The following is a 13,023-nucleotide window of genomic DNA, read 5'->3' on the forward strand; positions in this document are numbered from 1 at the left end:
GCTGCTCTCTGAAAAACGCGGTCATTTCGTTGCTTCCAGATACGCCAAGAGACCAACATGAAAACGGAGTCGAGTCCGCTTCTTCTGTCAGCACTGATCGACTCCCTTTTGTGCAATCACCAGTCTGATAACGTTTGGTTTTGTGAAGGCACAACATTCTGGAGGTTCAGGACTGAAGTTAGCTTGTGCCAAACTTCCTGAGCGAAGCAGCATCTGGACAGGAGATGTTCTGCTGTCTCAATCTCTTGATCACAATTCACAAAGTATGCATTCCGCCCGATCTTGCAGGCCATGCCTTTGTCTCCGAGCTGCAATCCATAGTCTTTCCCTTAGCGCCAACCACATGAAAAATTTAACCTTCAGTGGCGCCCAGGCACGCCAGACAGACCTCATTGCCGGGGCTTTCGTCGATCCAATGAAGAACGCCCTATATGCGGATTTGGCCGAGTATGTGCCCGTGCTTTCCCACCTCCAGGACACCCTGTCCTCGACTCCTGGCAGTAACTGAACCGTTGCCACAGCATGCCAGAGGGAAACATACTGCGAAAATGGCGTGCACTGTAGCGCGTCCGACAAAATCAGCTATCCAGCGTTTTGCAGGGTGCGGGTGTTTCTGATTCTCGGAGAGATGAGCTGACAGAGGTCTGGTGCAAGGATGCAGGGGGAGTTCTGACCAAGCCAGTTATCAACCCAGAATAGTGCTAGATTGCCATCGCCCAACTGAACTTGGATAGAAACTTGTAGCATTTGTTGCAGACTCCTGTCCCGGGCAAAGTCTGAAGGCAAATATCTCCAGGGCCTGTTGGCATCGATTTTCTTGAGCCACAGCCATCTCAAACGCAGGGCAAAAGAGGCGAGACTGAGATCTAGAATTCCTAACCCCCCCCCCCCCCCCCCCCCCCCCAGCTCAACTGAAAACCGTGTGAGTTCAACTGAAATAATCTTTGCTTCGAAGATGATCCATTTGGTCAGCAGCAGCCTGAAGGCTGAAGATGATCAATTTTGTCAGCTACAGGTTACAGCATGCAATGCAACATCATCTGTAGTGACGCTCCGGCCAAGCTGGTAAGCTCAATTGTTCGCTCAAACTTCATTGTGATTTTCAGTTTGGTTCAGAAATTCAGTAGTATATGACAATCGTCCATATATGTTCTGGCTATTGCTGTACATAAATCACGTAGCTAAGCTCCGCATGAAACCTAAAAGGTAGAAATGTGATTGCTATTTTACTGGCAAATTTGCCTGGGAGCTGAACTTTCCCGAACTGTCCCGAACTGAAGAATATTTGCCAGAAACACAGATATGCTTAAGACTGAAGAGTTGTAGGCTATAAGCCTATAAGCAGCTGAAAAATGACAATACATCTCCACATGCGGCATTCAAATGCTGAGGGGGAACATGTACGTAGCAAGACTTTTCTTGTGCGCACAAAAGATGTCATGGGCAAAGTTCAGATGGCCCTGAACCCAAGCAGCGTGACCATGCCGATGCCCGGCGGCCGCACCACAAGGGCAGGGATAGAGAGGGGGAATAGGAACTCTTGATCTAACTAAAAGAGATACAGTCCCATCCTTATATAGATGGGCTGACTTGAAACCAATCTCTAAAATTAAGGAACCAAATCAATCTAATCTTATCTCTAAATAACAAATCTAATCCTAGGCTGCTGTGAACATAACCACGTGGTTACTGTTCGCGTGAACAGTAACTGCGGATGAACGGTACACCAGCCCTTCAATGGGTTGGGGCTTCTCCATCTCATGGGCCCTAATAGGCTGCACATGACAAAAGACGTCAGGAATATGCAAGCGTGTGGGCAGTGTATCCAAGCAAACCTGAAACCTGTTAGAAAATGTATGTATATAGACATGAATGTCAGAGTTTAATCCCTAATTTTCAGCATGTCAAAAGCCCTCCTTTTTTCTGTCATGTCTTGCAGGTTACATCCGTTGCTTACATTTCCTTTTCCCATCTTGAACAGCACAATGATGAGAGGGAAAGAGAACACCTATTGGCAAGCATGAGGCCTGTGTACCCAAAGAACATTCAGGGATCAGGATGCCACTTTGACGGCTGGTGGCAGGATTATTGATCGTGGCACAAAGCAAGTCTGTCTTCAGGACTCAAGTGCTGTCGAACTTGCCATTGTCACTGCGCCACTTGGCTAATCCTATCTTTGATGGTCTGTCAGAGAAGACGTACTCAAACGTTTTGAGTTCCAGCCTTCCAGGCATAATTTTCAGCTCGCCAAAAATCTCTCTGCAAATTCGGTTACCTACATCGCCGTGGCATTGTTTGCTCAGCAAAATTCCGCCGCTGTGTGGCATTCTGGCATGGCCAGACGAACTGCCTGCATCCAGAAAGACCTGAAAATCTTTCATGGAGTCCGGACAAAATTTCAGACATGCTGTTTGACCAAAGAAAATTCAGATACTCTGTTGAATCCATTCAGAAGAATTAAACCTTTTATGGAGTGTGCAATGCACGAGATCCATGTACGTCAGTTTAAAAAGCATGACAGTGACAGTTCAATGGTGTCTCGCTAATATGTGATCAGGAAGGTAGTAGCAAGTTGTATTCTAAGAGCATGTTTATTTGAGCTGCAGTTTTTGAGTCTTTTTTGAAATGCTGCTGCTGACTTTTTTTTTAAAAGCCAACACTAGCTTTTAGAAGATGTGTATAGCTTTCTGGGCTTAAAAAGCTACGAAAAGTTCGGAAAACTGAGCTTTTCAGCTTCCCATATAAACTCAGCTTTTCCGAGCTTATGTTTTTTCGAAAGCTGCACGGGAAGTTTGCTGTTTGTTTGAGTTTCTAACTTTTCATACTGCAAAGTTGTCAAAAAGCTCAAACAAACGGGCCTAACAAACCTGCCTCTCCTTTTGCTGTCAGGTTGCAATCATCTTGAGAAGCTGATGTCAGTGCTTCCCGTGAACCTCGAAATCTGTCTAGTGAAAGGAGAGAGAAATCGCTGTGTTGCGCTGGATAGCATCTGAGCTTGCAGCGCGGAGGTTCATCGTGGCCGGCGGCGCAGCGCCCTGCTCCTCCAACTCTTTCGTCTCCAGCCTTCTTGTTCGAGAACGCTGACCGGTTCGGCCATGGCGAGACTAGTACGTGCAAGGACAAGAAAACGTGCCGCAGCCGGGCAATGACCTCATCATCATATTCTCCTCTGCAGTCTTCTTCCATTCACGGATGCCATTGCCATGCCATCATCGCATCGGCAACTAAAGCTAGCGAATCCGTTTACCTAGGATTATTCGTTATTAGCAGCTGCAGTCTGCAGATCGATGACTGCAGCGCCCAGCAAGTGCCACCCGGTGCTGCCCGCGGCGAGGGCGCCTGCGGTGCTGCTGCTGCGAGGACACGCTGGGCGTCCCGCTCCGCCGCGCGCCGGCCCAGCAGCAGCTCGCCGTTCCTGACAATAATCCCCCGCCGCCCCGGCCTGGCCCAGCGCGGATCGTGCTGGTGCAGCACGGCGACTCGGCGAGAGAGAGGGGAACGTGGACGAGTCCGCCTACACTCGCGTCCCAGACCCGCGCATCGGCCTCACCGCCAAGTGCTAGCGCAACACCGAGGACTGCGGCCGCCGCCTCCGGAACCTCTTCTCCTCCTCCGAGTCCGGCGAGTCGGAGCTCACATTTTACAGAAATCTGGTACTGGTAATGTAAGTACGTGACCCCAGTATTTGCATTAAACATCCTAATTTGGATTGCGATTAATAGTCACGATCCACTTAAGGGGGTGTTTGGGTAACACCTCCTAAACTTTAGTACCTGTCACATCGGATGTTTGGATACTAATTAGGAGTATTAAATATAATCTAATTATAAAACTAATTACACAGATGGAGTCTAATTCGCGAGACGAATCTATTAAGTCTAAATAGTTCATGATTTGACAATGTTGTGCTACAGTAACCAGTTGCTAATGATGGATTAATTAGGCTTAATAGATTCGTCTCGCGAATTAGTATAGAGGTTCTGCAGTTAGTTTTTAATTAGCTCATGTTTAATCCTCCTAATTAGTGTTCGAACATCCGATGTGACCCTCTAAAGTTTAGTGTCTCGTATCCAAACAGCCCCTAAGGGCGGTATAAGTCAAATATGATCCGAACAATTTCAAATAACCTCTTTGGATCGCGAGTCGCGATCAGGAGGGTAAATGTAAAATGTGATCCGAACATTTTTACAACCCGATCCTGGGCTTTTGCAAAAAACAACTTTTGCGGCCGGAATCCCTCCGCGCGTTCCTCCCCCTTCTTCTCCGGCGACGGCGACGGACGCCTCGTGGCCCCGAGCGCGAGCGGCCTCCGGTTCTCCCCTACCCAATTCCCCAGCGGATATCCCCCGACGCGCCCCTCCTAGTCAATTTTTCGTGCGATTCCCAGCGGCAATCTGGTGGTGATGGGTGAGGATCGCCGGCGCGGCGCTCCTTCCCGGTGCATTGGTTCAAGTTCGCAGACTTTCTCCTCCAGATCATCCAGGTCGCCGCATCCTTTTTCTCCGTCTTGCGCCGTTGCGAGGTGCAGACCTCGTCATCCTCGCGCGGGCGTCACCTGTATTCATAGGGAACAAGCAACTCGTGTGAATTCTACTGAAATAATCTTTGCTTCGAAGATGACCAGTTTACTCAGCAACAGCTTGAAGATGATCCATTTAGTCGTCAGCAGCTTCCAGCATGCAAGATCATCTGTACTGACGCCCCCACCTAGATGGTAAGCTCAATTGTTTGCTTCAACCTCATTGTGTTCTTCAGTTTGGTTCAGAAATTCAGTATTATGAAGACCATCATATTGTATTCCGGATAATCCTGTAACCAAATCATCAGCTGGCTAAGTTCCACAAGAGAAACATAAAAGGTAGAAATGTGACTGCTATTTTACTGGCTAATTTGCATGGGAGCTGAACTTTTGTGAAGCAGAAGAGCGGCAGGCTATAAGCAACTGAAAAATGTCAGAATACGGCTCCACTCGTGAGAGCCAAACTCTGAGGGTGAACATGTACATAGCAAGACTTTTCTTGTGCGCACAAAAGAGAAGGCGAATTTTGCAAGCATGTGTGTACAGTGTATCCAAGCAACCTGAAACCTTTTAGAAAATGTATATACTCCGCAGATATAATTATCAGAATCTCCTCCCTATAGAAACAGCAGCTCACTTGTGTTTGCACTGCTGCTATGCAAAAGAGGTCTGGCTGTTAGTGAGCAATTGGACTTCCGGCATCATCAAAGTCCCAGATAGGCAGGGGGAAGAGATAGAAGAGTGGTGGAGGAGAAGCCTGGAGCGACTCTCACAAAATCAGAAAAGATCAACGGCAGCGCTCTTGATGTATACACTATACAGCATGAACCATTTGGAAAGAAAGGAATCGAAGAGTGTTCGAGGGGACGAGCCTTCAGCCTTCTCAGGTTTTCAGCTTGATCAAAGAGGAAGTTTGAGTTTCTCAGGGCACCCCTTCTTTAGTTTAAATGTCTCTAGAGTTTGAGTTTGAGTTTCTGTTTTATTGTAATCACAACATTGTTGTAACCTGTTTCTTCTTCCTTCTTAAATGAATTGGCAGTGCTCCTGCCTTCTTTCAAAAAAAAAAAAGAATCTCCTCCCTAATTTTCAGCATGTCAAAAGCTCTCCTTTTTTTTTGTCATGCCGTGGCCCAAAGCAAGCCTGTAATACCACTGCGCCATTGGGCTATCCTATCTTTGATGGTCTGTCAGAGAGGATGTACTCAAACGTTTTGAGTCCCAGGCCTAATTTTCAGCTTGCTAGAAACCTCTCTGCAAATTCCGGTTAACGAAACTCATCAGTCCCAGATTGAAACAGCCGCTCCTCGTCTTGTCGTCGAACTGCCAACGGCGTGGGGTGTACAGGTAGTACACGGGGTAGGTGGCCTCGGCGTTCCCGGGCAAGAGACACTCACGGCGTCCGACCTCGGCGAAAGGCGCGCAGTGCACTCGGACCTCTCTGGGCGACGACGACGATGCGGCTGCAGATGGACCTCATCCTCGCCGCGTACACCTGGAACGAACACGAGCCGCTTCTGCCGCGGTCCGGCAGCTGGAACTCGATCGACCACGCACACGCCGTGTCCTCGCGGCTCGTTGCCATGACCCCGCGCACGCAACTTGCCCGGCGCGTCGCCGTCGAACCTCGGTCCATCTCGGCATCTCCACCAGCACGAGTGTTAAACCACAGGCTTGGAAGAACGGAGGTGTGTAGGCGTGTTAAACCACAGGCTTGGAGAACGGAGGGCGTGGGCGCCAGCTTGACCTGCTGCGGCAAGAATAAAGGAGCACGACGCGGGCGGCGCGGCGCCTTGCCGACGCGCGCGCCAGTTCGGTGCACGGCAGCACAATGTTGATGCATGACAAGGCGTGGCCTGCAGCCACGCTTGGTCCAGCGCGTCCGCACGGATGATTGCAGCCACGATCACGAGTACGTCCGATCATAATATCCTGATTCTTTGTGGAAGCTGATTTTCTAAGAAAAGGAGCAGTAATTCTTTATCTGAAAATGATTCTCTAGTATAAATTTTTAGAATAAGGATGGAGAATCACTTTATAGAATCAGAAGAAGGTACTTTTTTTACTCCCAACCTCTTAAAAACCTCTTAGTTTATTTAAGAGAATCACTTCACAGAACCAGCAGAAAATCACTTTCTCTCTAAAACTATTTGGCAAAACTCCTGCTAGAATCGGCAGAGAATCAACTCCGGAAGCTCTGCCAAACGCACCTAAGAGGCCAAGTTCTGATTCATTTGATCCGTACAGCACAATCATGATTCGACCATCTACTACAGGCCAAGTCATAGAATGTAGGTACCTACGAACACAGTTTCACCGCCAAAAACGAAAATACAGGCAGGTCGTTTCGAGGAAGCAGCGTAGCATTGGCATTTGGCATCTCAGCTGTGGAAAAGAAACAAAACGCCAACACCCTGCTGTCAACAGTCAATGTAGTGGCGACCACCTCTGCGTTAGCCCTCGGCCCAGATTGGCGTAGATGCGGCAGAACGGGAGGTCACGGAGAGGCTTCAGTTCCATGAGAAAGAGATGATGGGGCCTAAGGATTGCATGACTGATAATCATCGAGGAGTATGACCTCCATCGGTTCCAGAAGTCATTCACACAAGTACACAACAGACATGCAGACTGTAGAGCAACCTTTTCCTTCTGTTCCTAGCTGCAAATCACATTATTTTGTAAATTTCCTTGTTTGCCTGAAGCCCTGCCTGAACCTGAAGGAATAATATGACAACATAAATTAGCATGCCACCAAGAAACTTTGCAATGCGAAAAACCAAGGTGTTCATCACCTTGATTGTACCGAATCAGCACGGAAGCGGAACTGTTAGCTTGATTAGTACCTTCTTAATACTGAGCACTTGAAAAGTGGACTCCCATCTGAAAAACAGCCTCCTCTGTGGAAGCGTAAAGCTGTACATTTCAGGCATGGTACATTTGCATGGTTAGCCCTTCATTTTAGTCTAGAAATCAACTGACTTTGCTTGATTGTAGAGGTTTCTGAAGTAATCCTCCTGTTCCCAAGTACTCTTCAGCAAAAAGTTCGTCGTTTTTTGCAAGCATGTCTGTCAGACTACAGTCTATGTTTCTACTCTGCAGTACCCAAAACCGTGGCTTTATCCTCCCTTCAAGTGAATAACTGAAGTACCTTGGATATTCTACAACTGCTTTAAGTGGCTTTTTCATGATTCTTAACAGAAACTCAAGCTTTGGTTTCATAACAAGCTCGATACTGTAACCTAGAAGTGGGGAAAATCTAAAGATCATTGAGCGCACGTCTTTCTTAGACAAACCCGCCTCCAATAGGTAGTTCATTCTGTAAACGTTGAAATTAAAGTTACATGTATCAAGCACTTACAAAAAACATCTTGTTAACATACTTGACAAATGAAAATCACAAGGTTAAACTTTAGAAAAAACATACGGCAGTGGTTGAATCAGAAATAAGTACTAGGAGTTGTACAAGTGGATTATGCTACCGACCAAAATGAATAACTAGCATCCAAGATTGCAAAAAGTATCACTAAAAGGCACAACCATCCACGTAGGGAAACAACATTAGCAATAATGATACCAAAAGCTTGCAGCTTGCAGAAAACTCTAGACCATGGCACAATTAAGAGGTACACTAAGTTTGCAATATAAAATGTCTATCTGGGCTGCATTTTCTATCACACAAAGTTGCAGTCATACCTGGGGAGCAGTGTATCATTTATGTCCAACAATAAAATCTCAGGATACTTCCTAATGATGCGAGGAAGATGATGTTTGGAAACACCAAAGTCAATAAGAAAGTCAATTTTCTTCTTGAGGGTACTTTCCACATTTGAAGCAAATATTTCAGGAGAACGACACAAAATCTTTCCTACTGTTTCCTTATCAAAACCCATTTCCCTGAAAAAGAAAACAATCTGAAACACAAGGCAGAACAGTTAGTACTAAGATAACAATTATCAGAAGATGGGGGCATCAAAGATGTATAAGAGCAACCACTCAAGAGTCAAGACTCAAGACACAAAACCATCCCCAACTTTGGATACAAATGTGCCTACTGTGGATACAGTTACAAACATTGGATGTTGAGTTATTGTCCACCGCTTTCATGACCCATAAATCTTCATCCTATCCATTGTGGCTAATTGGAAAAATATGTGAATCTGTAAAACCTGATGTACCATCATTACAGCCATCATCCATGTCAACTTAAAGGACATGTGATGGTGGTCAAACAAAGTATTCATTTTACTGAAGCTTTGGTTCCAGTTTGCTAAGAAAATTATAAGCAAGCAAAAGAAAGTTTTTCCTTTACCAAACGGAGTATAAATATGTAAACGAAATTATATTAATGATTACACACCTGCAGAAACTCGTTAGGTTTTCTCAGCAACAATTGCGGACTTGATGTAATGACTGGAGCCACCATTTTCTTAGTGATGCCCAGATCATCAAACTGCTCCAGAATTAAATTCATTCTTTGTGTAGAGCAGCCAAGAATATGAGGCCAACTTTTCACAGCAATACCAAGGACTGTACTGGAAATCTGAAAGCAAAACAATTGACTTACTACTCCTGGCAACAAGAAACAGAAGGCAGAACAGGGTAAATAAATGAAAAAGAAATTAAAACATAAATAGTGAGAAAATTCTTTTTTTCAGTTACCTTTTTTCGCTTTAAGAACAAAAGGATCCGTTTGTAGTTCTCTATCACACTTGTTGAAAGGATCCATGGATACTTCAGCAACATCCTACCAATATGTTCTTGTTCAATGCCAGCCTAGTAAATTTAGAAATGGATAATAGTATTATTGTATTATATTCAAGTGAGCACCAATCTAGCAGATACCAATGGACACCACGAACATAAATACCTTCTCCCATTCATGAATCCTCGGCTTGATATCATTTTCAATGTCAGAAAGAATGATAGGAGGAAATGACAGCAAAACTGATGCAATCCTTGGGTTTGGAATTCCAATGTACTCAAGAAAATCAATTAATGGCTTTAGATGATTATCCTCAGAGCAGAGAAGCAGCATGGGAAACGACTCAATGAGGTAAGGAAATGACACATCTCCATGTCCCAACATGCTAACACCACCATACCTGGCCTCCATCTGCAATAATAGGGTTCAAGAAAACATTAATTTCTGCTGATACTCAGTGCAATGAAACTGAACAATAAGCAATAGTCAGGACTATGAAACTTACTTTTTCAAAAAATGATAAAGTACTTTGGAGTGCATCGTCTGCAGGTATTGATAAGTGTGTCATCATGCGCTTAGAATTCCTTCCAATAATTGTTGCATAATCACTGCTTGAAAATAACATTTCCTTCAAAAACTTAACCTATATGTGAATAAACCATAAGAAATGAGTGCAGTGATCTAGTGAACATATTATAGTGCCAAGGACAACTGCAACTATTGAAGTAACATATTGACCAATGATCACTATGATCCAATCTATTTGTTACCCTTGGGATATAATGTATAATGTCACCATGGACTAGTGTTACTGAAAACTTGGTGCCTGAATTCTAAATTTCTAATGTTAAGGATTCCATTAAAATGTCTTCCTGCCATGCTATGGAAAATGGAAGTACTATTGAGATTCGTGGTGTGAATGAGAATAGGAGCAAGACTCACATAACGTCTTTAAAAAAAAAGAAGAAGAAGACTCATATACTTGAACACATGCTTTGTGCAGGACTACAAGCTTGCAACTGAGAACAATACCAACTTTTTTGCAGGTAAAATATCAGTTTGAGTGCTCCATGTTTAAGTTTAATACTAGCTCGATTGAACTTTGTTCAAGTTCAGCCAAACACACCCGATAAGAGGTCATGGATTAGGTTGGACTCGTAGAAAAAAATATGAAGTAACCCTGCAGTTAGCAGTTTCTACAGGTTTCACCAAATTTCACTGCCAATTGCAACATGTACGAAGTATTCTTTCAACACGGACCAAACTCGCGGAAATGCAAGCAAATTGAGCCCAAATTGGAGTTAACTCTCACCCGATCAATCAGCACAGGGAGGCCAGCGGCCGCGACGTACGGCGCGATGAGCTTGGCGGAAGAGAGCCGCACCCCGAAGCTCTCTAGGAGCGGCACCACGCCGTGGTCGTGCTTGCTCCGCCCCATGAGGTACACCTTCCTCCGGAACCCGAGCCTCCCCATCTCCATCTCGACGGCCCCGCTGCGGCCCACCCTGGCCCCGGCGCCGGAGCTCCACGACGCCCAGAGGCCGAGCTCGTCCAGCTCCCGGACTCCGTCGGCGAGCATGGTGGCGTAGGCCGGCGCGCGCGCGGCGATGGCGGTGGCGTCGGCCGGGGAGGCGCCGCTCTCGCGTAGGAGCTCCGCGACGGCTGCCTCCGCCTCGCGGGCGTCGTAGGCGGGCGATGCGGAGGCGGACGTGGACGAGGATGTTGTCGCGGGGAAGGCGGCGATGGGCCCGCAGCGGCGGCGGCGCGGGAGGAGGAAGAGGAGTGGGAGAGGGTGAGGATGCGTTTTGGGGTGGAATTGGGTGGGAAGCGGGAGAGCGCGCAGTGGTGGGGTTGCAGGTTTGGAGAGGAGAAGATGGAGAAGCGGGAGAGTGGCGGTGGCGGTGGCCATGGCCACGGCGGAGGCCGGAGGGGGACGAGTGGGAGGGAAGAAGGGGTGAAGTGTGAATCCCCCGCGCGCTTGTAACGTTCCCGCGTGCATTATCCATGGATGAGAAAAACTTCGGGAAGAAATCAATTTTCTGCCACAAAATTTCACAGTTATTTCCGATTACTGGGTTTTCCTCATCAAAATTTGCCTACTTTCACCGAATTTAGTTAGTTTTGGTTTGGTTCTAATACTTTCAAAGAGTCCTATTTTGAGACTTTCTAGTTTGTTTTCTTCCCATTCCTGTGAAACAGTTATTGATTTTATTTTTTTAGTTTTGCTAATTGGGTTCTGCGGAATAAATTGGTAACCAGAACTCCAGAAGAATGCTCCTAGGTCCTGTTTGGAATGACGTACTCCTCGGGTTCTTTATGGATTATTAAACCGATATTGTGTCAAATGACAAGATTCTATAGGAGCGTATCAATAAAAAATTCATGATGGAACTGAATAAGAAGAATTAAGGAATTATTTTTGTAAAAGTGTGCTATTCGTATGCCGAAACAGATCCGAAAATGCTACGAGCCCTTTTTTTTTACCCTTGACTTTTAGTTTGTCTATCTTTGATCTCCAACTCTAACATTATACTCCAACTTCCATTATAGCTAGCGTAGTTTTGACCCTTGAGCCCATCCAAAGCAATTCAAGGTTGACGTGGCAGCGACTTTTTAATCTGGGTGGGAGAAAATATTTGAATGAGGAAGGAAAGTTACTCGATCACTTCCAAAAAACTTTGAAATAGACATTGGACAAAAATAATTGCAGCTCATGAAACAAGTTCTATAATCTATAACATTCAAATGAAAGACTCAATAAATCTTAGAAAATGTATTTGAGTATTTATTGAATCTTTTATTTGAATAGCATAGAGCTTGTTTCACAAACTCTACTTATTGTTGTGGGGTTCCTTATGTCCAAATTATCTTTAGGATTCTTTTCTGAATTTTTGAGAGGTGTTTGTTTTCCTCATCTAAACATTTTGTCTTCATCAAAGTTAAAAAAAATTGCAATCACGTCTAATCTGCTTTGTCTGGCCTTAGGGGCAAATGAGACTATTCAAAGTAGATCGTATCAAACTAGATTGTATTTTGAGTATAAAAACTAGATAAACTAAACAGTTGAGGGTCAAATATGAACTTAGTTTTATTTGATTTTTTGACAGTTCATGCGCTAAAAGGAGTATCACGGTGGAGTGTCTTTTGTCCCTACTGACTGCACACTCCACACTATTTATCCTTTTTTTTTTGTCCAAACACCAAAGATACACTACATATATGCATGCTCGCGTTATGAACACACGCACACATACACAATCTACCCCTATGTTTGTTATGGATGGGCATTCGCCGACTATTTAAATAAAAAAAAATATGAGCACATGATGAGTTGATGACTCGAATCTGTGCTGCACAAGTTCCACCACAATAAATCCAATCAACTGAGCTAAGTTTAATTCACTCAGATCATTTATGCCTCCCACAGTCCCACTATCTTTTTTTACCACCATGTGCATTTGCAAAATGACCAAAACCAGTTTTATAACAATCCATAAGCTAGATGCCATAACTTAAGAATTTCTAGTTGATCCAAACATATAGACAAACACATATAGCGCATGCGTAATGCATGCATTTTCCTATAGAAGAGCTAGTGATCTAAAGTCCAAATCACCACGATCTAATCTGAATGTGAGCGACATTGGACTATTGGAGAAAGGCGCAAAAGGACTCTGGGAGGAAGCTGCCAAGTGCCAACCATAATCAAAATAGACACAAGTACGCAACCTTGTGAAATGATGTTGATGTGAAACCTAAATCATATTGAGAGCACTCCAAGGGCTAAATCCGTTTTGAATTATCGT

General features: G+C 45.0%; 1 protein-coding gene across 2 annotated transcripts; it reads right to left on the bottom strand.

The window, feature by feature from the left end:
* Positions 1 to 6,591: 6,591 nt before the first annotated feature.
* On the bottom strand, positions 6,592 to 11,208 carry LOC117845973 (uncharacterized). Of its 2 annotated transcripts, none has more exons than XM_034727070.2 (8): positions 10,530 to 11,208; positions 9,723 to 9,860; positions 9,383 to 9,628; positions 9,175 to 9,288; positions 8,873 to 9,055; positions 8,209 to 8,426; positions 7,359 to 7,831; positions 6,592 to 7,229 (listed from the first exon to the last, which is right to left on the bottom strand). In XM_034727070.2, exons 1-7 carry the CDS (start codon positions 11,124 to 11,126, stop codon positions 7,486 to 7,488), a joined length of 1,842 nt encoding a protein of 613 aa, XP_034582961.1. In that variant the 5' UTR covers positions 11,127 to 11,208; the 3' UTR covers positions 6,592 to 7,229; positions 7,359 to 7,485. The 2 variants fall into 2 exon arrangements, with proteins under 2 accessions (XP_034582961.1, XP_072147634.1); XM_072291533.1 differs by having other exon boundaries at positions 7,308 to 7,831.
* Between the last annotated feature and the right edge of the window lie 1,815 nt (positions 11,209 to 13,023).

The sequence above is a fragment of the Setaria viridis genome, chromosome 2 (assembly GCF_005286985.2).
Source record: "Setaria viridis chromosome 2, Setaria_viridis_v4.0, whole genome shotgun sequence".
NCBI classification, from domain to species: Eukaryota; Viridiplantae; Streptophyta; class Magnoliopsida; order Poales; family Poaceae; genus Setaria; species Setaria viridis.